General features: G+C 33.6%; 1 protein-coding gene across 4 annotated transcripts in view; it reads left to right on the top strand.

Moving 5' to 3' along the window:
* Positions 1 to 23,178, top strand: part of LOC148623186 (tetratricopeptide repeat protein 37-like) — a 47,435-nt gene that overhangs the window by 6,550 nt on the left and 17,707 nt on the right. For all 4 annotated transcript variants that reach the window (XR_015920795.1, XM_088573775.1, XM_088573774.1 and 1 more), the window contains exons 2-20: positions 2,867 to 2,971; positions 3,208 to 3,351; positions 3,775 to 3,860; positions 4,568 to 4,640; positions 6,448 to 6,573; positions 6,925 to 7,020; positions 10,386 to 10,500; positions 10,946 to 11,098; positions 11,563 to 11,664; positions 12,731 to 12,873; positions 14,589 to 14,663; positions 15,461 to 15,549; positions 16,628 to 16,760; positions 18,248 to 18,480; positions 18,768 to 18,875; positions 19,701 to 19,785; positions 20,160 to 20,191; positions 21,518 to 21,618; positions 21,810 to 21,912. Coding sequence is in view for 3 of the 4 variants with exons in the window: in XM_088573773.1 (XP_088429899.1) it covers positions 2,867 to 2,971; positions 3,208 to 3,351; positions 3,775 to 3,860; positions 4,568 to 4,640; positions 6,448 to 6,573; positions 6,925 to 7,020; positions 10,386 to 10,500; positions 10,946 to 11,098; positions 11,563 to 11,664; positions 12,731 to 12,873; positions 14,589 to 14,663; positions 15,461 to 15,549; positions 16,628 to 16,760; positions 18,248 to 18,480; positions 18,768 to 18,875; positions 19,701 to 19,785; positions 20,160 to 20,191; positions 21,518 to 21,618; positions 21,810 to 21,912 (2,102 nt within the window). In the remaining variant the exon portion in view is untranslated. The remainder of the gene's footprint in view (positions 1 to 2,866; positions 2,972 to 3,207; positions 3,352 to 3,774; positions 3,861 to 4,567; positions 4,641 to 6,447; positions 6,574 to 6,924; positions 7,021 to 10,385; positions 10,501 to 10,945; positions 11,099 to 11,562; positions 11,665 to 12,730; positions 12,874 to 14,588; positions 14,664 to 15,460; positions 15,550 to 16,627; positions 16,761 to 18,247; positions 18,481 to 18,767; positions 18,876 to 19,700; positions 19,786 to 20,159; positions 20,192 to 21,517; positions 21,619 to 21,809; positions 21,913 to 23,178) is intronic.

The following is a 23,178-nucleotide window of genomic DNA, read 5'->3' as shown; positions in this document are numbered from 1 at the left end:
TTATAAGAGTTATTGCCCTTGACAGGGGAAAATGACAGTTTTCAGCCAATGTCTTGAAAACTATGATAGATTTAGACTTTCATTTACTGAAATGATCCTTATGATAAGTCCTATCAAAGTTTTCTTGAGTCAAATTTTTTGGACAACTTCTTGTATAATATATTGGCCTTGAAAGGCAAAATTCAGAAAAGGCAGAATTTAATGAAAGTTGGTATTACTGTTTTTAGGGTATCCTGCACAAACTGATTATTTGGATTTTTGATTGGTAAAAAACTATGGCTGATGTTACTAAAAATAGAATATAGCAGTTGAAATGCTTTTTTAGCTCACCTTGCCAAAGGCCATGTGAGATATTGCCATCACTTGGCATCCATCATGGTTAACAATTATGCAAAACTCTTCTACTCTGAAACTACTTGACTAATTAGAAGCAAACTTGATATGAATGTTCCTTGGCATAGAACTGTTGTGGGGATTTTTTCACATATATCTCCTAAACCGTTAGGTTCAGCTGAATTCAGCACGATAAGGTCTATCTCTGGTCAAATTTGGGTTTTAATCCGTTAAGCCATGTTGGAGTTATTGCCCTTTTTCAACGAAATTTTGCTATTTTTAATGTTATTTCTTTCTGAAATCTTCTCCTCTGACGCTACTTGACCAATTAGAACCAAACTTGGTATGAATGTTCCTTGTGGTATACTGCATAGAACTGATGTGGGGATTTTTGATTTTTCGGAAAACATGGCCATCGTTACTAAAAATAGAACATAGGGGTCAGACAGTAGTTTTTCACATATATCTCCTAAACTGTTAGGTTTGTTCAAATTCTTTCAGTAGCTGAAATAATCCATATTGATAAGACAACAAAAGTCTTCAAAATACTTGAAAGGGGAAAAATGACTTTTTTTAATAGCTTTCCGTCAATATCTTGAAAACTATGATAGATTAAAAGAAACTTTCAATAGTTGAAAAGATCTTGTGATAGTCCTACCAAAGACTTTTTAGTCAAAATTGTTGGACAACTTCTTGTTTAATTTATTGCCTTTGAAAGGCAAAATCAAGAAGGTGAGCGATTCAGTCTCCTGGCAGCCTCTTGTTTGCTATTTTTTCTTCAACTATAGAGGAATAATGAAAATGACAGCTACTCGTAAAATTATACATGAATATTCTGAGTTGACTGGCAGTATTGAAATGATTTTTTAGGTGGCCATTTTCAAAATGGCTGCCATTTTGCGACCATTTTCACCAGTAGTTCTGATTCCAATGATTTTTGGTTTCATTAGGAAAAGGTGATGACGAAAAATCATTCTGGGTGACCATTTCCCACATGTTTTTATACTTGCTTTGATTTCAACGATAATTGGTTTATATAGTAAACATGGTCTCCTGATATGAATGGTGATAATGAAAATGTTGGATATCCATGGTTTAACTTCATTTTGTGTTCTTTTTCTGCAAATATATACTGGGCTAATGCCCCCTCAGACATGGTGAAATAACAAGGCATAGGGGGTTTAGAATGGTTAGAATAATGTCATACATTATATCAAAATAAAGGGATGTATCAAGTTTGATGTTGTGTTCATACTTGACCCAGCTGTTTAGGGTTTGATCTCTGTGGTCATATTGAGCTTTCTCCTGCTGGAAGCAATTTATTTCATTTTAAAAGTGCCTAATCTTTCTTTACTTTACTTAATTTTATTTCATATACAAGTTGTCAAGGCTTGTTTGCAAGATTAGTGATTCAGGCTCTTTGAGAGCCTCTTGTTTACAATGCACTTGTTATAGCCATTTCTGCGAAGTTAAGTGTGATCTCTCTCTTTGATGAACTGATTAGTAATATTCCTCAGACTGGCTCTATGATTTGTTTTCACTAACCTTATTTAGTCAGTGAATAATTTCCTCCTTTTATTTTCTACTATTCCTGTTTCACAATATCTTTTTCAAAACACTACTAATGTTTGTCCAGGGTATCCTAGATGTTCTTGCCAATTTTGACAAATTTTTCTCCTTTTTTTGCCCCAGTTACAATGAGATCTTTCACAGTGCTCAATTCTGCAGATTTATTTTACATTCACTTTATGTATACAAATGGCACATGCAGAGGATTACTGACAATGTTATATGATAACAATAAAACACAGCTTTAAAATATGTCATAAACTTTTGGATTTTGCCTGTTATATTTATAGCCCAGCAAAAATAGCGACACAAACATTGCAGTACTTACCAAGAAGTACTCAAGTGATGGATATTTATGTCCATTGGTTGTGTATTAAGTCCATGTTGTAGATAAGACATGCATTTTAAGTCCCTGCCTAAACAGAATATAATATAATTACATATTGAAATGAAGACAAAGAAAAGAAGACATTAATCACACAAATACACTAAAGCAATAGCGATGTGAACTCCCAAAAAAAAATATATAACAACAAACTTGTCTTTATCATAAATAGATATTGATAGATTTAAAAAAAAACCAACAAGACATACAGTACCTACAAGTAAGAAACTTATCAAACAAAAATTCAGTCTTTGTAAAAGATGATGATCTTTGACTATTGGATTCATATCACCAAGAATATGTACAAACAAGGTTGCCTTTTATCTTACTTTGAACTCATAACAGTACAATTATAAATATGTACATTGATTATTGGATTGTACATGTTTGTACAGATCACACATTCCAGTCATAGCATCATCATCTCTATAAATTAGAGATTGGAGGTTAGAATATGTGCTTTGGTAGGGTTAACATTACTACATGTAACTCAGTAATTATAAATTTATATATTGTAACAATTTTCCATTTTTTTTTAAGTTTATATGTTTTGTGTTACTAATGTTTGTTCTATAAAAGGTTACAGCTCAGACTATGGACCCTAAGGAAGTCAGAATTTTTCTGAAGAATGCCAGGGAATGTATTAGGGAAAAACAATTTAAAGAGGCACTAAAACATTGTAAGGTATATATCTGGACAACTTTAGTCATTTAGTTCACTAGATTCTTAATTTCATGGTTCAGCAATACCTATGAAATAAACAAAAACTAATTAAGAATCCATTCTACAGTACACTTCAATTCTCTATAGCCAAAATGATATTGGATTTTTATGGAAAACATGAAACTTCAAATTTCTGTCATTTTTGTTTTGGATTTGTGTAAATATTTAGTTAAAGAATGTTTTTGTGTTTATTACAGTCAGTTTTAGCCCAAGACAAGAACAACTATAATGCATTGGTGTTTGTGGGTGTGGCTGCTGAAGGATTGGAGCAGCTTGAACAAGCTGAGAAAGCATACCAAAAGGCAACTGAAGTGGCTCCTGATCAAGTTCTGGCTTGGCAGGTTACTAATTAGAACAACAATTACAGTATTTCAGTGTCCCGTCAAGCTTAAAATAGACAGATGCAGTGCCACCACATAATGACCAATATATAAACAAAGAACTGTTTGATAAATATTTTTTTTTAATGAATAAATAGGTTATTATAGGGGAGTAACACATAATATGTTTGTCAGATTCCTGTGATGAAGGTTAGTTTTTGATTTGTAAGCTTTTGTCCAAGTGTTGGCCATTTTTATTGTAAAGAAAGGGATGTTGACCCTTTAATTCAGGAAAATCTGACTTGCTGTTAGTTTGCCAGCCTCTTGTATGAAGATGCCTTATAGGTTGTCACTGCTGTCAATGTCAGCTTACTTTTGCTAAATTTTCCAAGTCTATACAAGTTGGTCTGCTCAGTAATAATTTGTTTTATTGTTTACCTTCAGGGACTATGTGGATTTTATGAGAAGCATGTCGGACATGATAATGATCTAGTTAATATTTACCAGAAAATGTTGGATCTTTACAAGGAGTATGTATTGAATTATTTTTACAATAAAAATATATAAATCATTTAAAGTTGGTGGTAAATTCTATGAATGAGAGATAATCAATGTAACAAGTTATGAAGTGCATTTTGAAATAAGGGATGGCAGTTTGTCAAATTGTATACAAATGTAGTTGGTAAATCATGTCATTTATATACAGTGTATCTGGTTTATAGGTAGGAAGAGAGTCCTTAATATCCATTATTGTCAGTAAAATTTGAACTGTATGAATTTTGAAGAAAATTTCTTAACAAAAGTCTTGCTTTAGTTCAAGTATTTAAATCAACCAGAAAATGTGAATAGGCACCATTTTCAACAATAGATGCATACTTTTCAGTGGCTTCGAGTGAATTTTGAACTTTGTGAATGATTACAAAAATAGCTTGACTGTTTATATTTGGTGCCAAGGGACTGAATTTGTTTTATAAGTTGGTTAGTGATGTTTAGTACATGTCATAACACAAGTAAAGTTTCACACAGGGTACTTACTCTCTAAGTATATTAACTGAAACATTTAATATTTCTCTTGAGTACAAGAGTGTGAAAAACTGTATTACACTGAGTACCGAGTGTTCAAGTAGTGATAAAAGAATTTACCATTCATGTGTTCGATAATGTGACAGGTTAACTAAGTTCATGAGCAATCCTGATTAAAATGGCCAATCACAATTAAAATTTTATTTTAATTCAGGGGCGATGAAAAGAAGAGTGATATTTTCAGAAAACTGGCTGAGTTAAATGTAAAGACAGGAACTGTATCTATGGTAAGTTTCTGTTGAGGTTGGCTGAGATAAATATTAAGGTAGGAGCTGTATCTATGGTTAGTTTGCCAGGAGGTTGTCTTCAGTTGAAAGTTTCTGTTGAGGTTGGCTAAGTTCAATGTTAAGGTAGGAGCTGTATCTATGGTAAGTTGCTGTTGAAGTTGGCTGAGATAAATGTTGAGGTAGGAGCTGTATCTATGGTAAGTTGCTGTTGAAGTTGGCTGAGATAAATGTTAAGGTAGGAGCTGTATCTATGGTAAGTTTCTGTTAAAGTTGGCTAAGATAAATGTTGAGGTAGGAGCTGTATCTATGGTAAGTTGCTGTGGAAGTTGGCGGAGATAAATGTTAAGGTAGGAGCTATATCTATGGAAAGTTTCTGTTAAAGTTGGCTAAGATGAATATTGAGGTAGAAGCTGTATCTATGTTCAGTTGCTGTGGAAGTTGGCTGAGTTCAGTGTTAAGGTAGGAGCTGTATCTATGGTAAGTTTCTGTTGAAGTTGGCGGAGTTAAATGTTAAGTTGGAAGCTGTACCTATGGTAAGTTTCTGTTGAGGCCGGCTGAGTTAAATGTTAAGGTAGGAGCTGTATCGATGGTAAGTTTCTGTTGAGGTTGCCTGTGTTAAATATGAAGGTGGGAGCTTTATCTAAGGTTTGTTACAAAATTGATGAAATTCCAATTCTGTGATGCTTAAAGGTGCAATAATGCAGGTTTGAATTGTTATAACAAAACACATTTGCAATAACAGTTTGTGCAGTAATGATTTTTTATATGCCCATCAACACTTCAGACAATAACTCAAGAACACTTCACCAACTTTTATGAAATTTTTTGAATTGTTCATATTTATTGATGTAAGCTCCCTTTCGATTTTTATAAATTTCAGATTTTTTTGTTTCAGTGTTATGAATTATTATACTTAAAAAAGGAGGGATTTTCAAGTTTTCAAACAATAACTGAAGAACACTTTCACCTACTTTTTATGAAACTTTGGTGAATTGCTCATATTTATTGACATAAGCCCCCTTTCAATTTTTATGAATTTCAGATTTTTTGTTTTCATGTAATAAATTTTTATACTTAAAAAAAGGTGGATTTTCAAGTTTTTGGACAATAACTCGAGCACTTTCACCTACTTTTTATGAAACTTTGGTGAATTGTTTATATCTATAGAAGTAAGCTCCCTTCCAATTTGTATAAATGTATATGCCTTAATAAATAAAAAAAAAGGTACTTGATGACCTTGTCAGAAAAGTGTGTTTTGAACAAGAGAGAAATGTATGGGTGAAAAATCAAGACCACAAACTTAGTTAAACTTGAGATAGCCTTGATAAATTTTTGTGCATTTTTTATTTATTTTTTTTTGTGGGGGGGGGGGGGGTGGATGGAGGGTGTTTGACAGGGCTCATGGTATTTCTACTTGCTCATATAAATTCATTAAAAGCATAAGGACAAGTTAAAAGGATAATTGGCATATCATGCCCTTAAAGTGCAGCTCTTTATTGAAGTAATTGAACTCCATTATCTTAACTCTGCAGCAGCTGATATATAAAAGACTAAACAAAGTACCCTTCTGAATTTCTGAATTTCATATAAAGTGATATGTTCACCGAATTAACAAACATATCTATATACATTTGTCTTTGTCGTTATTTGATTTGATTTATAAATAAATAGTATAGACATCTTAAAACTGTTACCTGAATAAATTATAAAGGTGTGAATGGTCGATTTGGATTAACAGAAGTGACTTTGTCTTCAATAGAATAACTAGACGTGGACACTGTAGTAAATAGTTTCTATCATTCTGTAGGCTATTCCAATCTATGAGAATCTTGTGAAAATTGAGGCCAATGATGAGAGAAAACAGACATATATGTATAGATTAGAGGAAATACTACGTAGTGAGAAGTCCCTGTCTGAGGATTGGAAGACATTGGTATGTCAGTATTCAACATATACATGTATATTGAATTCAAAATAAATGTGACATTTTAATTATTGGAAATGATTGGACAAAAGGGTAAACCAATGTAAGCATTATCCATGGTGTGATGTGAAATGTTACCATGGTGTATTGTAAGCTCTTGAAGATACATGTATGTTGTGGGGTCTCTTCATCATATTTTTTATTCAGAATTTTCTTTAACAAATGTACAAATAATCTCAAGAAGAAAAAAAATATGAAATATTCCTTTGTGAATCTAAACAAGGAGAACTACATTTTATGAAGTCTGATTTTGATTTATATGATAAAATATGATTTTAAAATTGACACTATGTATTACAGTATGTATCAACATGTGATGAATTGTTTGAATCAGAGCAGACAGAGTTTACTGATACTACTGCTGTTGTCAAGTTCTTCATCAAATGTATCCTCCAGGTAAGTCTGGAAATCTCTTCACCAGTTATACTACCATCCCTCTGTAATGTCCAGGTAAGTCTGGATATCTCTTCACCCATTATACTACCATCCGTCAGTAATGTCCAGGTAAGCCTGGATATCTCTTCACCCGTTATATTACCATCCACCTGTAATGTCCAGGTAAGTCTGGATATCTCTTCACCCATTATACTACCATTTGTCTGTAATGTCCAGGTAAGTCTGGATATCTCTTCACCTGTTATCCTACCATCCCTCTGTAATGTCCAGGTAAGTCTGGATATCTCTTCACCAGTTATGCTACCATCCGTCTGTAATGTCCAGGTAAGTCTAGATATCTCTTCACCAGTTATGCTACCATCCATCTGTAATGTCCAGGTAAGTCTGGAAATCTCTTCACCAGTTATACTACCATCCCTCTGTAATGTCGGGGTAAGTCTGGATATCTCTTCACCCGTTATACTACCATCCCTCTGTAATGTCCGGGTAAGTCTGGATATCTCTTCACCCGTTATACTACCATCCATCTGTAATGTCCAGGTAAACACTCTATGATTAAAATTCCTGTTCTATTGACAAAAATTGATTCATACTTTGTTCTTGAAAATATGAACTTTTATTGATTCCAAAGGCCAAAGATTAACATCAGCAAGTAAACTTCTATTTCATTACATCCTTGTGGAAATTCTATGATCATACTTTGATATTATTTGATTTATATGAACTTAGTGGTTATAATAATCTGGAATGTTTCACTAGGTTGAAGGTCATATGCAGGGATTTAGCCAGGATTTTCAACCCATTAGTCACTTTTGCGTAAGACTAAATCTCAATACTGTGTTTTCTTTTCGCGTCGCAAATTTATCAGCATGCATGTATATACATATACGTATAACAACTATATTATAAATAATAACATGTTCATTGTAAGTTGCTGCTCGCCAACCAGTATATGTTTTTGAGTGCGCTAGTAACATCTGGCTCGTTTGTTTTATTGGCTGAAGTCACTCCTTGCTCAAATTCTGGCTTCATGGATTTGGTCTGGACTGCCCGTTTATGATCAGCAGTGTTGATGTGCTTCTGTATATTATCTTTTAGGAATGCGTTGCTTCCGATAGAAAATGTATTGGTAAGTCCAGCATCTTGGCAGTCACGGCAGTACATCGCCCCATCTTTGTAGTATATGCATAGAAATATCTTTGACCACTCTGGTTTAAATTTTGACTTTAATAGTCGATCACTGTGACTCTTTGTAGTAGTTGACTTATTTTTAGACTTTTGACCTTTAGGTACGTTGTCATGTGACGACAAACTAAAATAGTTCGTAATGGCGGACATAGTTGCGATTCGAACTGTGATTGAAAAATCCAAACATCTTTCCATTTTAAATACATACGATGACACTTTGAGTACTTTGAGAACGTGTCACAGCGCTCAACAAACAAATCATTACCGTTAATTAATTTGTTTTTCGGGATAATTAGCCTCAACCAGGTGATCAACCAAGTTGTGATCAAAGGTGATGCCATCAAAACATTGGTCATGATTGTTTATTGTAAAACCCTAATTGGCTTGGGAAAGGTAATAAAGTTGTCAATTATGGGGTCATGGGAACATCAGAGGCTTTTTTACCGATATTTTTTGGGGGGGCAGCGAAATATCAAGTGACGAATCATGCACGAGAAAAAATTGCCACTTTGTTGTACAAATGAATCCTGGTCTCTTTATATCATGTCTGTTCTACTGAAAGGACTGCTGGTCTCTTTATATCATGTCTGTTGTAAAAATGACTCCTGGTCTCTTTATATCATGTCTGTTGTACTGAAAGGACTCCTTGTCTCTTTATATCATGTCTGTTGTACTGTAATGTCTCCTGGTCTTTATATCATGTCTGTTGTACTGAAATGACTCCTGGTCTTGTTGTATCATGTCTGTTGTAATGAAATGTCTCCTGGTCTCTTTATATCATGTCTGTTGTACCGAAATGTCTCCTTGTCTCTTTATATCATGTCTGTTGTACTGAAAAGGACTCCTGGTCTCTTTATATCATGTCTGTTGTACTGAAAAGGACTCCTGGTCTCTTTTTGTCCCCTTTCGGCAAATGCCGAAGAGGACTTAGGTTTGCACTCCGTCAGTCTGTCAGCCCGTCAGTCACACTTGGTTTTCCAGACTTTTTTTTGTAATGCCTCCTCCAATTGATTTCATATTTGGTATATAGTTTTATCATGACAAGTTACAAGTTAAGTTTGAATGATGTTATGGTTGAATGATTTTTACAGAAGTTATGGCCTTTGGACATAGAAAATTTTATGAAATTTTATGTTTTCCGGACATTTTTTTGTAATGCTTCATCCAATTGATTTCATATTTGGTATATAGTCTTATCATGACAAGTTACAAGTTAAGTTCGAATGATGTTATGGTTGAATGATTTTTACAGAAGTTGTGTCCCTTGGACATAGAAAATTTCATAAAATTTTATGTTTTCTAGACTTTTCTTTGTAACGCCTCATCCAATGGATTTCATATTTGTTAGCTAGTCTTATCATGACAAGTTACAAATTAAATATAAATATTATTGCGGCAAAATGGTTTATATGGAACTTATGGTCCTTTGACATAGAAAATTACATAAAATTTTATGTTTCATCATTTTGATGCAAATTGCTGCTGTCATTCTAGAGTTATTTGCCCTTTAATGCATAATAACCAAGTTTTTTTTCAACTTTCAAGGTGATAGAAAGAGAATGTTTTTATGCAGCTTTCTGTAATGCAAAAATGTTATTATCTGCTGTAAAATGAAGCTCAGGTTTGATTTTGATGGAATTTGCTTTTGGTGTTCAAGAGTTATTTTCTCTTGATTGTTAAAAAATAACACCATCCATTGTTAGTTCACATATATAAAAAGAAATCTCATAAAGGCAATGAATTCAAAGGCTGAAAGGGGACACTGTATTGCATCAGCAATACTGTCAGAATGCTTGTTATCATATCTGTTGTACTGAAATGACTCCTGGTTTTGATGTATCTTGTCTGTTGTTCTAAAATGACTCCTGGTCTCTTTGTGTCATGTCTGTTGTACTGAAACGACTCCAGGCTTCAGTTTCACAAAAAGCCGTAAGTGTAAAATTGATCGTAAGTCATGACGTAACAATGCTATTTTCTGTTATGACATCATTACTTATGATCAACTTTACACTTACGACTTTTTGTGAAACTGACACCTGGTCTCTTTGTATCATGTCTGTTGTACTGAAATGTGTCCTGGTCTCTTCATATCATGTCTGAAATGACTCCTGGTCTATTTATATCATGTTTTTTGTTCTGAATTGACTCCTGATCTCTTTATACATATTATTTTGTAGAAGGGGTATATTGGCAGTAAACTGGAGTTTAAGTGTAAGAGTTTACAGTTGAAGTTTCCAGAAGTGTCTTATCCTGCAGAAATACTGCTGATTATAACTCTGGATAAACATGTTTGTATGTAATTCTGTCTAATAGAAGAACTGGTGTGGGTGTTTTGTATACAGAATCAAATTTTAATAGAAGAACCAATTTTATGGAAAAACAACAAGTTATAATTCCAAAGAAAGTAAAATTTCATTTAAAACATAGATGCTTAAATTAAATCTATGAATTTGAAATTCCACAAACTCCAAAAATTTTACAAACCAAGAAAACTAACACCCAGGACTAAAAGTACCTTCACTCTGCACTGTCTAATAAGAAGAATGTTGGGAAATACAAACCTATTACTTGTAAATTTTTGGTACAATATATTGTCTAAGACATCAATGCTACCAATTGTCAGTTTTCTATGCTGTAATAATTCTCAACAAATACCGGCTGCTTTACACATTGAAGATTCTTTATTTTATCAAGTAAGAACCTATGTGAAAGGCAACAGATACATTATGTTATGTAGGTGATAGAATATCCCAGCCTGATCCAACGTTAGATGCTTTGATGACCTCTGTGAAACAATTGACTCCTGACAGTTGCTACTTACTAGCAGGACAAGGTTATCTACAGCTATGTAATAAGAAATTCATAGAAGCCAGAGATTGTTTTGTCAGAGGTACTAGAATATTGAACTTGTATAGCATATGCTTTTGAAAAAAATTAAAGTTCAAGTGATTTGTAAATCATACCTCACTTGTTTTATAATGACTACAGATAAATTGCAGAAAAAAATTGATATTAGGAGATATTGTTATTGTCTTAAAACCCCACCTTTCAGTATGACAGGACTTTCTAAAGTTTGTTAAGTTTTCTATTATTCTAAGTTTTCATATCATGGTGTAAAGCTTTGAGGAGTTGAACTGTACATTTTCTTCAATATTTTTAGTTGTTCCTTAATGTTCTGTCTTAATATACAGAGTGAGAGCACCACTTATATAGTATACAACCTGTGTCAGTAAAACAAATTACCATCAAAGATTTTATTGAACTTTGAATTGATAAATCATCAATTAAAACAATAATTTTCTACTGAAATATAATTGATTTGTATGAGCTGTTACATAAATTACTGAATTTCAGCAATGGACCAGCTTCCTAGAGTGCCATGTTTGCAATATTACCATGCTGTATCATTAAAACATCTCCATGTCTTCAGTGATGCTGAACGATCTTGTCAGACTTGTAAGTTTTATTAAGACTGTAACTGTTTATAGCCCTTTTAACAATCAGAAAGTCAATTATTTATGTAATTTGCACTATAATTAATCTTCACCATCAACATTATAGTTATTTTCACCTCAACAAAGAGTAACTTTCAACTTAAATAAAAGTAAGCTTTATTATCAACATAATAATAACCTTCACCTTCAACAAAACAGTAACTTTCACCTTCAATTATTGTAACAATAACCATCAACATAATAGTTACCTTCATCTTCAACAGAACAGTGACCTTCACTTTCAATAATCGTAACCTTAACCATTAACATAATACTTACCTTCACCTTCAGCTATACAGGAACATTCACCTTCAACAATAGTTACCTTTTCCATATACAAAACAGTTACTTTCACCTGCAATAATAGTAACCTTCACCATCGAAAAAATAGTTACCTTCACCTTCAACAAAACAGTAACCTTCTCCTTCAATGATAGTAACCTTTACTATCAACATAATAGTTACCTTCACCTTCAACAAAACAGTAACCGTCACCTTCAGTAACAGTTACCTTAACCTTTAACATAAAAGTTACGTTCACCTTCAATAATAGTAACATTTACCGTCAACATATTTTCCTTCACCTTCAACAAAACAGTAACCTTTACCTTCAATGATAGTAACCTCTACCTTCAACAAAACAGTTACTTTCACCTTCAATAATGTTAACCTTTACCATCAATATGATAGTAACTTTCACCATTTACAAAACAACAACCATCATCTTCAACATAATATTTACCTTCACCATCAACAAAACAGCTTCCCTCAACAAAACAGTTTACTTCACCTTCAATAATAGTAACCTTTACCATCAACATAATAGTTACCTTCACTTTCAGGAAAGTATTTGCCTTCACCTTCAGTATTGAAGATGATTTATTAGTGTCTAGATTTTGAAGATTTAGTGAGTTGTAAATGTTAGATATTTAGTTAAGGTAGGGGCCATATTTAAAATTTTCTTTACAAAACATAAAATAGGTAATAAAATTTTTAAGAATTAAGTACATTTTTTGCTATTGTTACAGGTGTTAAGACATTGGAAAGGAAAGACAGAGTGTACACTTTAAAAGCCTCTATTACTGATATAGTACTGAGTCTGCAGGCCGAGGTGTTGTATGGTGTTGGTACTGATTCTTCACTTCAGTCTGCCCTACAAGTACTCAAACAGGTGAGTATAATAGTAGTTAAGCTATAAAAAGTAGGATTAATTCAATATAAATATTTAGATGTAGTGCCATCCACTTGCTGTGTGTCAATGGAATGATTTCTCAGAATTACATTAAATTATTTACTTTCAACATTTTGAAATATGAAAAGGAACATTAAATATGTTAAGGGTAAATATAACAACTAATATGAATGAAAAAGAATATTAGGACCCACAACAAAAAGTAGTGAATACCCTATAGTGGTCAGCTGTGTTGCTTACCATTATTGGTGACCTTTAACTTTGACCTCAAGGTCAAATTAATGATTTGTGTCCAGGCTGTAACATTTTAGTCCTTTGGTGTAGGCTTTTGATATTTGCATGAGAGTTGATCAGCTCAAGAAAATGTATCATATACCATGGTTGGTGAACTTTGACCTTGAACTTTTACCTCAAGGTCAAAATAATGATTTTTCATAACTGCTTTGTGTCTGGGCATGATTGTAATGAGTTTTGTGTGATAAATTGAATGTGTTGTGCATGGCTGATGTCAGGGGCTGCTTTGGCTTCAAAATTCTGTCACCAGAAAAATCGCCAGCTGCCATTTTTTGTTTGTTACCAATTTTCAGATATTAGAGCCAAAGGGTGCCAAAAATATGATAGTATTAAGTCTACTGATGAATTATCTCTGTCAATTCATCAAAATAACTTCTCAATATTCATGACATACATGCATGTACCAAGATTCACTCTTGATTCATGTATAAAGCAGGTTTTTAGCTCTAGTCTGTCACTTTCATATGCATAAAATAATAAAAGTATTACTCCAGAAACAGGTATTTTATTTCTATCAAGGACTTTATATAACTATTCTCATACAGTCCCTGATTTTATAACATGTTCACCTTTGTCCTTTATGGTCTAATTTATCTTACAGTATAATTCAATTTTTATTTTTTTTTTATTTTTAACAAACTTGATTCTTTTTTTTTTCAAGTGATAAAATTTCTAGCAAACTACATTTTGTACCATGGACCATTAATTGTGTCCCTGTTTAATTATTTTGATATCTGAGTAGTATTTCCTTAATTTGATTTTGGGAATCCCTATTCTATTTGTTTACCGATTTTCCTGCCAAAAAAGTCACATGGCAAAAGTTTTAACAAATTTTATCAATTTTCTTTTATCAATTCTTTCATTTTGAAGTATTTAGTCACTTCCTGATGGGATAATCATTGTTAATTGGATTTAATTTATTCTGTTATTAGGTAAGTCTCCTTTCTGAATATATCACAGGGCTTTGAAGCTTGTACATGTATGTAGCCACTTGCACATGGGCATAATTGTGTTTACCTATGACCAGATGATGAGTGTTTTGATTGGCTCAATAATATATTTACATTGGATTGACACCTCCCATGAGTATATTGTCAGTCACGGTCGCCTGTCTTATTACCTTTAATTTACCTGGTTATTTTTGTCGCAAGATAAAATAAAAAATCGCAAATTGCAATATTGGTGAAGCCCAGCGCCACCCCTGGATGTACAGGATTTTTACAATATTGGGGCCTACAGAAGTGGATTCCATCTCAATGATATTTATTTTGATTTAAATCTCTGAAAACTTCATGAAATTTATAGGAACCCTGACAGTATCTGAGATAGAAAAGCAATTTTGCTTTGATAGCCTTACTTTGTCCTCATACATCAATTAAATTAATTTGTTTAACTTTCAGTTACCAGATGACACCTTCCTGCAATTACTTAGAGGTAAAATTCACCTGAAGTTAAATGAATTGGACCTGGCTGAGGTAATATCTATTGTATATTACTGGAATACTGTAAATTTTAGACAAGTATAAAAACCTACAAAAATAATAAGGTTTACAGTACTACATTATACATGTTATAAATCAGATTGCTTTATTATTTCTTTTATGTTTTGGGGGTAGATGAACAGGTTGAAGGACAATAATTTAAGGCTATGAGGGGCTAGTGTAAGGGGATTTTTTTACCCTCTGTAGGATTCTATGCTTCACAGTCACTCTACCTACAGTAAGATAGGAATACAGTTTTATTATTATACCTGTTATTGTGACATCATAAATAGTATTAGATTATTGAATATTTTTTCAACGAGAGGGAGTTTCTCATCTCCTCAAGTGGCCTGGCTGCAAGACCAGATGAGCAGGAGAAACTCCTGCGAGGTAAAAAAAAAAATTAAATAATCTGTTAATCGCTGTTTTGCTGAAGTGTAAGGTATTAGTTTTCTTTTATTTTCAGTTTTCCTAACCTAAATATGTAAGATTTATGAGCAATGCAAAGTTTCCTTTCGGGAATATTTTTCGGTGGAGTGCTACATGACATCACATATGTTGTGCAGCTATACATTGATATTCATTCTCGCTTGACTGACGTGAGATTCAAAATTTATCTTATAGCAAGATCAAAAGGATTTTAAACAAAATAGTGATAATTATGTATACGTCATCTAATACGTCAATCTTTTTCTGAATATTTCTCCATGTATGACAGCTGAATGTTATCCTATTTTTGGCCATCATCGTTGATTAACAACTATGGAATCAATTTTTTATACTATTTACAGAAATGTGCTGTAGGCAATGGTCCTGAAGAACTTGCACTACAAGGCTGTATCATGTTAAAGAAAGGCAATGTTCTGGAGGCTGTTAAAAGGTCAACTGATTACAATTTATAAACATGATCTAAGTGTCTTCTACTGTATTTTGGTGTGTATAGTGTGCATTTATGTATTGTTCGCAATGCAATTTTGAAGGTCCTGACATGTGAAAAAAAGTTTTTAGACTTAGATTGCAGTAAAATTTTGTAAGATAAAAAATCAATATTTTGGACTTGATCGGTCTATTTATTTACCTTGATGCAGTATTTCCAATGAAAATGTGAAGGAAAGAAACTTCTATGCAGACTAAAACATCATGTAAAGATCAGTAGCTACATATATTGGATAATTTTAATTTCGAAGCATGATAAAATTGACACAGGATGTATGAAATGGCTTATAAAACAAAATCTAAAGTCGGGAAAATCGGACATCTCCGGTTTTGGTTGTAACTCAAATTTCACAATTTTTCATTTAAAAACATACTTTTAAGAAAGAAAATTGTAAGAAACAATCAAAATAAGTATCAGAATAATCATTTTCAGCTGTAAAAGCATTTGATAAGGAGGGTTTGACAAAAAAGGAATTAGTTACTTTTTGGTTTTTAGTTGTTTCATATTAATTTCTAACAATGCTTTATAAGAAGGAAATATTGTACAACCTTTGTTTGAAACATGTTATTAAGTCATTTGAACATGAATTGAAAAAAATATTACTAGAAATTTAATACTTAAAAGATGTATTTGATGATTAGATAAAATTTCTTTCAGTAACATTTCACTTTTGGTTTGTTTATTTTCATTACACAATGTCTTTTCACATACCAACATCTTTAATTTCATGGCCAATTCTTATGTATTGATGTATAATATGCACTCCCATGTTCTAGAAATAGTTTCTATGTAAAAATGTGCGTATGATACACACCAAAATATGGTAATTAATTTTCTTTTACTTAATGAAATTCATATTGAGCTTGTTGGAAAATTTATGTTTCATGCACTTATTATACTACATTGTTTTTAAATAGATTAGTAAAACACATTTTTTTGACTTGATATATGCCATTGTAAAATTAGCCAATTTCTGTTCAAAATTTGCATTAGAATATCTTTTGAAACATTTCTTTTACAGATTAAAGGGAAGCATTGATGCTGATCCTAGCTGTGGATGGAGTCTTTATTGGTATGCTAGATCACTGTGGGAAAAATATAAGTCCAGCAAAGAGAAACCAGATATAGAAACATGCTATATGTCACTGTTAAAGGTAAAATTACTTGAAAAATTAAGCTTACCAAAGGCCTTATTTTATCAAGTTGTAATTTTATACCTGCCTTAAAAGTGTGATTCAGTAATTTATTTTGTCTTTTGAAAACATTACTTAGTATTAATGGTCCATTGATCTATGATCCTGTTTCTTGTTCTTGTCATGATCTCCTTGCGTTAAGGTGTAAAAAATGGTGTGTTGTGACCAAAGTTTTTATTTCTCATGGTTTTCTAATTTTTGTCTCATCTGGATGAAAGTTGCAGGAACTAGACTTAAGTATTGCTTTTTTAGTGTTAGTATGGTGTCTCTGTCCACATTAAGATTTTTTGTTAAGTTTTCTGTTTAGGTCAGTTAAATATGAACCACTTGTGCTAGGTCAGTTGTATTTGTAGAGGTGTTTGCCATTACAATTTCGTCATAGTTTCTATGAAATTTGACTGCAAATTATGCTGTACAGATTGTGAATCTCTCCATAATACCCATGTTAAAATGACACAAACTTCAAGATTTTAGGAATCATCGTTCTGAATTACAACTAAAGTATGGTTGGTCTTAAAGTAGCATAAACTGGTCTGTACTTGGTGTGGTTGCATTAGCATCATTACATTGCAATTCCATACCTGTTTTATGCATAGACCCAAACAGTCATGGTCTATTGACTTCGATATTTTTTTTTTGAGGTTTCTAATAAGATCAGTTTAATGTGAACTTCCAGGCCAATGGTATTTAATGTAAAGTTGCATTAACATTGCTACTTTACACTTCTATATCTGTTTCATGAAAATGTGACAACAGTCACTATCAAATTACAGTGACCATGTGTGACCCCGCAAGATATATCTCCTTGATTAGAGTGACCATGTGTGACTTGCGAGACATATCTCCATGATTAGAGTCACCATGTGTGACCTGCGAGACATATCTTTGTGTTTACAGTGACCATGTGTGACCTGCGAGACATATCTCCATGATTAGAATGACCATGTGTGACCCCGCAAGATATATCTCCATGATTAGAGTGACCATGTGTGACCTGCGAGACATATCTCCATGATTAGAGTGACCATGTGTGACCTGCGAGACATATCTTTGTGTTTACAGTGACCATGTGTGACCTGCGAAACATATCTCCATGATTAGAATTACCATGTGTGACCCCGCAAGATATATCTCCATGATTAGAGTGACCATGTGTGACCTGCGAGACATATCTCCATGATTAGAGTGACCATGTGTGACCTGCGAGACATATCTTTGTGTTTACAGTGACCATGTGTGACCTGCGAGACATATCTCTGTGTTTACAGTGACCATGTGTGGTCTGCAAGACATATCTCTGTGTTTACATTGACTATATGTGACATATCTCCATGATAACAGTTTAAACAATGATTTGTTTTCAAATTACTAGTATTGGATTTTATACAACAACAATACTGCATGTTGGGGATATACTGTGTATTTAAGGCTGTTGTTTGTTGTTGTAGTCAGCCAAGCAGGATCCTTACAATTGTGAAACCTTTCTGTATCTGGGTCACTTTTCTTTGGATTTCCAACAAGACCAAACCAGAGCCAAAAAATGTTTCCAGAAAGCATTTGACCTTGACACATCATGTGATGAAGCAGGTGCTGCCCTCTGTGATTTACTTACTTCATCAGATCAGGAGGAAGAAGCCCATACATTATTGTTGTCTGTAACATCAAAGGCCAGTGCTGGATGGTAGGAGTTTTGTTTATACTTTGATAGGAGAATAAGAAATATTATCAACTATGTTAATGAATAGATCCGTGGTAGCCATGATTCTGTTCATTGGTGTCCTACTAGAAGTAATAGCCTTAGCCTCTAATGGTGTCATCATAATATAGTGAATGGAAATGATTTTTTAATATTAATTTTACATAATACTATCTGATGGTGAATATTCTACTTGGATATGTATTTTATATACGAAGCAAATCTTGGTAATGTAACAAAAATTGCAATGCTTTTTATATTAATCTTTATAGTGCTAAGTGGGCATGGTTACGTCTAGGATTGCACCAAGTGAAGCATGATAGTGCTAACTCAGCTGTGACAAGTTTCCAGGCAGCACTCAGAGCTGATCCTATGGATAAGTGAGTACCTATCCTCTGCTTCAGAGTAGATCTTATGGATGAGTGAGTACATTTCCTCTGCTTCAGAGCTGATCCTATGGATAAGTGAGAACCTTTCCTCTGCTTCAGGGCTGATCCCATGGATAAGTGAGTACCTTCATCCTGCTTCAGAGTAGATCCAGTGGATAAGTGAGTACTTTCCCTCTGCTTCTGAGCTGGTCCTATGGATAAGTGAATACCTTCCCTCTGCTTAGGAGTAGATCCTCTGGATAAGTGAGTACCTTCCGTCTGCTTCAGAGCTGATCCCATCAATCAGTGAGTACCTTTCCTCTGCTTCAGAGCTGATCCTATGGATAAGTGAGAACCTTTCCTCTGCTTCAGGGCTGATCCCATAGATAAGTGAGTACCTTCATCCTGCTTCAGAATAGATCCAATGGATAAGTGAGTACTTTCCCTCTGCTTCTGAGCTGGTCCTGTGGATAAGTGAATACCTTCCCTCTGGTTTGGAGTAGATCCTCTGGATAAGTGAGTACCTTTCGTCTGCTTCAGAGCTGATCCCATCAATCAGTGAGTACCTTTCCTCTGCTTCAGAGCAGATCCGATGGACAAGTGAGTACCTAGCCTCTGCTTCAGAGCTGATCCCGTGGATAAGTGAGTACCTTTCCTCTGCTTCTGTGCTGATCTTTAGATGAGTACCTTTCCTATGTCTTTAGAACTGATTCTATTAATAACTGAATACCTTCCCTCTGTCTCAGTGCAAATATTTTACGAAGTTGAGCAAATGTTTGTTTAAGGGAGTAAAACTGATTTTAATCTAGAATGAAACATTATCCCTATATTTTACAGTCATGTATGGGAGTGTTTAGCTGAAGCCTACTTCTACAGAGGAAGTTACACTGCAGCATTGAAAGCCTTTACTAAGGCATCTGAAGTAAGGACTATATCATAACTTTCAATCAACTGACAATTTAATTTTTTAAACATTGTCTGTTAGGCATCCTGAAGGCTTCTAGGCACAATACTTGTGTACAAAAGATCTTTTGAGTCACTTTCTCATTTTTAATGTTTTTAGGGTGGATAAAAGTTTTAGTGCAAATACATAATTGACAACCATTTATATGTTCTGTTTTCACTATAATGAGTTTTACTAGTGACGTGTGTCATGCTGTATGTTTTTGGTAAAGAACATGTGTCATCATTTTAGAAACAATGAAATATTTCTAGGTCTATTTGTTGACGAATAAAGATTTTATACTACAGCCAACTTGATTGTGATATATAGATGTTATACTTTCTATTTTACAGTTGGATCCTGAATCTATTTACTGTCTTTATCAGTAAGTGTTTATGTTGATTATAATTTTACTCAATGATGATTTATCATTTCTAATCAGTATTTGTATGGTAACATATGTCAAATATCGTATGGTTTTGTCCATTTACTTGCCTTCACACCCTATGTTATAACAATGACTTATCTTTATGTGCATGATTGGCATCTACATTAAATAAATTTACCATCAATGAAATAAAGAGGAACATGTCAAATGTAGTTATAAGATTTGAATATTTTGATGTTTCATTGGCATGTTTGGAACCTTCACCAGTTGTACACTTAGACATGAAGCACAAGTGCACTTCATTGAAAATATGTTACAAAAACGTTTTACACACTGTTGAAACATGAAATATTTAATTCTTGTATAAATAATATATATTTGGAGAGTTTAAAGCAAGACTTTTTATTGGTATTTGTCTTAGAGACATGGTTTTCGTTGATGTTTTTTCAAAGACAAAATAATTTTTTACCCTTGTCTCCTATGATGAGGCTGGGATGAGGCACACATTTTATTTAAAAACATAGTGACTATTAAGGCCCCGGTTGCCCTATAGTGATCACTTTGTCCATCTGTCCATGACAAGTCATGTCCTTTCTGTAACTTTTTTGTCTTTGAATATATCCTTTTGATATTTTTAAAGTGCGTAGATTGCCTAAAGATGATATGTTGCTAACCATGGATATAGGCCTATGACCTTGAACTTTGACCTCAAGGTCAAGTTCTTGTTTTTCCCTGACAAACTTGTGTCCGGGCTGTAACTTTTTTGTCATTTAATGTTTGCTTTTGATATTTGGTATGTGGGTAGATCACGTAAAGATGATGTGTCACGTACCATGGATTTGGGCCCTTGACCTTGAACTTTGAACTCAAGGTAAAATTCCTGTTTTCTCTGACAAACTCATGTGTTGTCTGTAAATTTTTTGTCTTTTAATGTGGGCTTTTGATAATTGGCATGTTGGTACATCACTTAAAGACGATGTGTCGAGTGCCATGGAAATTAGCCTATGGTATTGAACTTGGACCTCAAGGTAAATTCCTGTTTTTTTGTTGTTGACAAACTCTTGATTAGGCTGTAACTTTTTTGTCTTTTGGTGTGGACTTTTGATATTTGGCACGTGGTTGATCACCTAAATCAAATTCAGATATATAGCTTAATTGCCACGGTGGGGCCCACAGAGATGGATTCCTTCTCAATGATTTCTAGTTACCCCTGTTGTATTTTTGAAAGTTTGAAAGTATAGTGTTTTTAGGCATTACAAATGTACATTTATGATATACTTGTATTTTAAATATATTTTGAAATGTAGAAATCTTTACATTCAGAATAGCTGTTATAAAGCAGACTTTAGGAATGTATAGTGAAGCTATTGAAGACTACAGGGAAATTTTAGCCAAGGATTCACAGTATGTTCCTGCCCTTAAAGGTATTATATCTATCTGAAGTCTTCACAATGTAATTGACTGTTTTTAATTTTCATCTGTTCTTGAAAACATAATGTAGAGCTAATGAACACAACTTGTAAAAGATGAATGGATGATTTATAGTTGGTGATAGAAAGATGAAGACATTACTAATCATGTCAATATAAGTTAGAAATAAAATTGTCATTTGTAGGGATTGGAGAAAGCTATCTACTACTGGCCAAACAACATCTTAGTTTGTTCTTCAATGGGAAAGCCAGAGATGACTGTCAGGAAGCCCTTGTCTATCTTACAAGGTAAATAGTCTGTCAAGTCAAAATAAATTGGTTTGTAAATTGTACCACAAGATTCCAAACCACTAAGAAAGGTATTTATATTTTTGGGGGCTGATATGAGGCCTAAAAATGGCAAAAAAAATGCTTTGTGTTATACTTTTTTATATAAATTACTTTTTTTTATCAATTTCAATGGGATGTGGTGTTAAGTTTAGTTTGGGGCCCTGTTTTTGAAAATGCTTACATTGAGGTTCAAAGGATCTGATTGGGTTTCTTTATTTCAAGAAAATTTGAATTATTTGACATTTTGAATCTTACCATCCATATAGATTTTAGAAATTTAATCATAAAAGGTAACTAACCAATTCATTTTTTTTTTCCCGATCTTTGGCGTTTTTCATTATATATTAAATACCCTTGTCAAGTTTAAATGACAATCGTTTTTCAGAGCTGTATAAAGCTACTGTGCAGTTGTGTAAAGCTTTGCCAGTAAAATATGTTTAAAAACAGTTGTAACTTTGATGAAGACCAATGACTGATATTAATGTTAAATGACATCTTGGGGTATGTATTTAGTTTGGTCAGAAGTCCCCTTGATCCTGGGGTATGTATTATGTTTGGTCAGAAGTCCCCTTGATCTTGGGGTATGTATTTAGTTTGGTCAGAAGTCCCCTTGATCTTAGGGTATGTATTTAGTTTGGCCAGAAGTCCCCTTGATCTTGGGGTATGTATTATGTTTGGTCAGAAGTCCCCTTGATCTTGGGGTATGTATTATGTTTGGTCAGAAGTCCCCTTGATCTTGGGGTATGTATTATGTTTGGTCAGAAGTCCCCTTGATCTTGGGGTATGTATTTAGTGTGGTCAGAAGTCCCCTTGATCTTGGGGTATGTATTTAGTTTGGTCAGAAGTCCCCTTGTTTTTTGGGGTATGTATTTAGTTTGGTCAGAAGTCCCCTTGATCTTGGGGTATGTATTATGTTTGGTCAGAAGTCCCCTTGATCTTGGGGTATGTATTATGTTTGGTCAGAAGTCCCCTTGATCTTGGGGTATGTATTATGTTTGGTCAGAAGTCCCCTTGATCTTGGGGTATGTATTTAGTTTAGTCAGAAGTCCCCTTGATCTTGGGGTATGTATTTAGTTTGGTCAGAAGTCCCCTTGATCTTGGGGTATGTATTTAGTTTGGTCAGAAGTCCCCTTGATCTTGGGGTATGTATTATGTTTGGTCAGAAGTCCCCTTGATCTTGGGGTATGTATTTAGTTTGGTCAGAAGTCCCCTTGATCTTGGGGT

The sequence above is a fragment of the Perna viridis genome, chromosome 3, assembly GCF_037379345.1.
Source record: "Perna viridis isolate PV_CMFRI_1.1 ecotype Kerala chromosome 3, ASM3737934v1, whole genome shotgun sequence".
Taxonomy (NCBI): Eukaryota; Metazoa; Mollusca; class Bivalvia; order Mytilida; family Mytilidae; genus Perna; species Perna viridis.
This window is presented reverse-complemented; position numbering and strand designations above follow the sequence as displayed.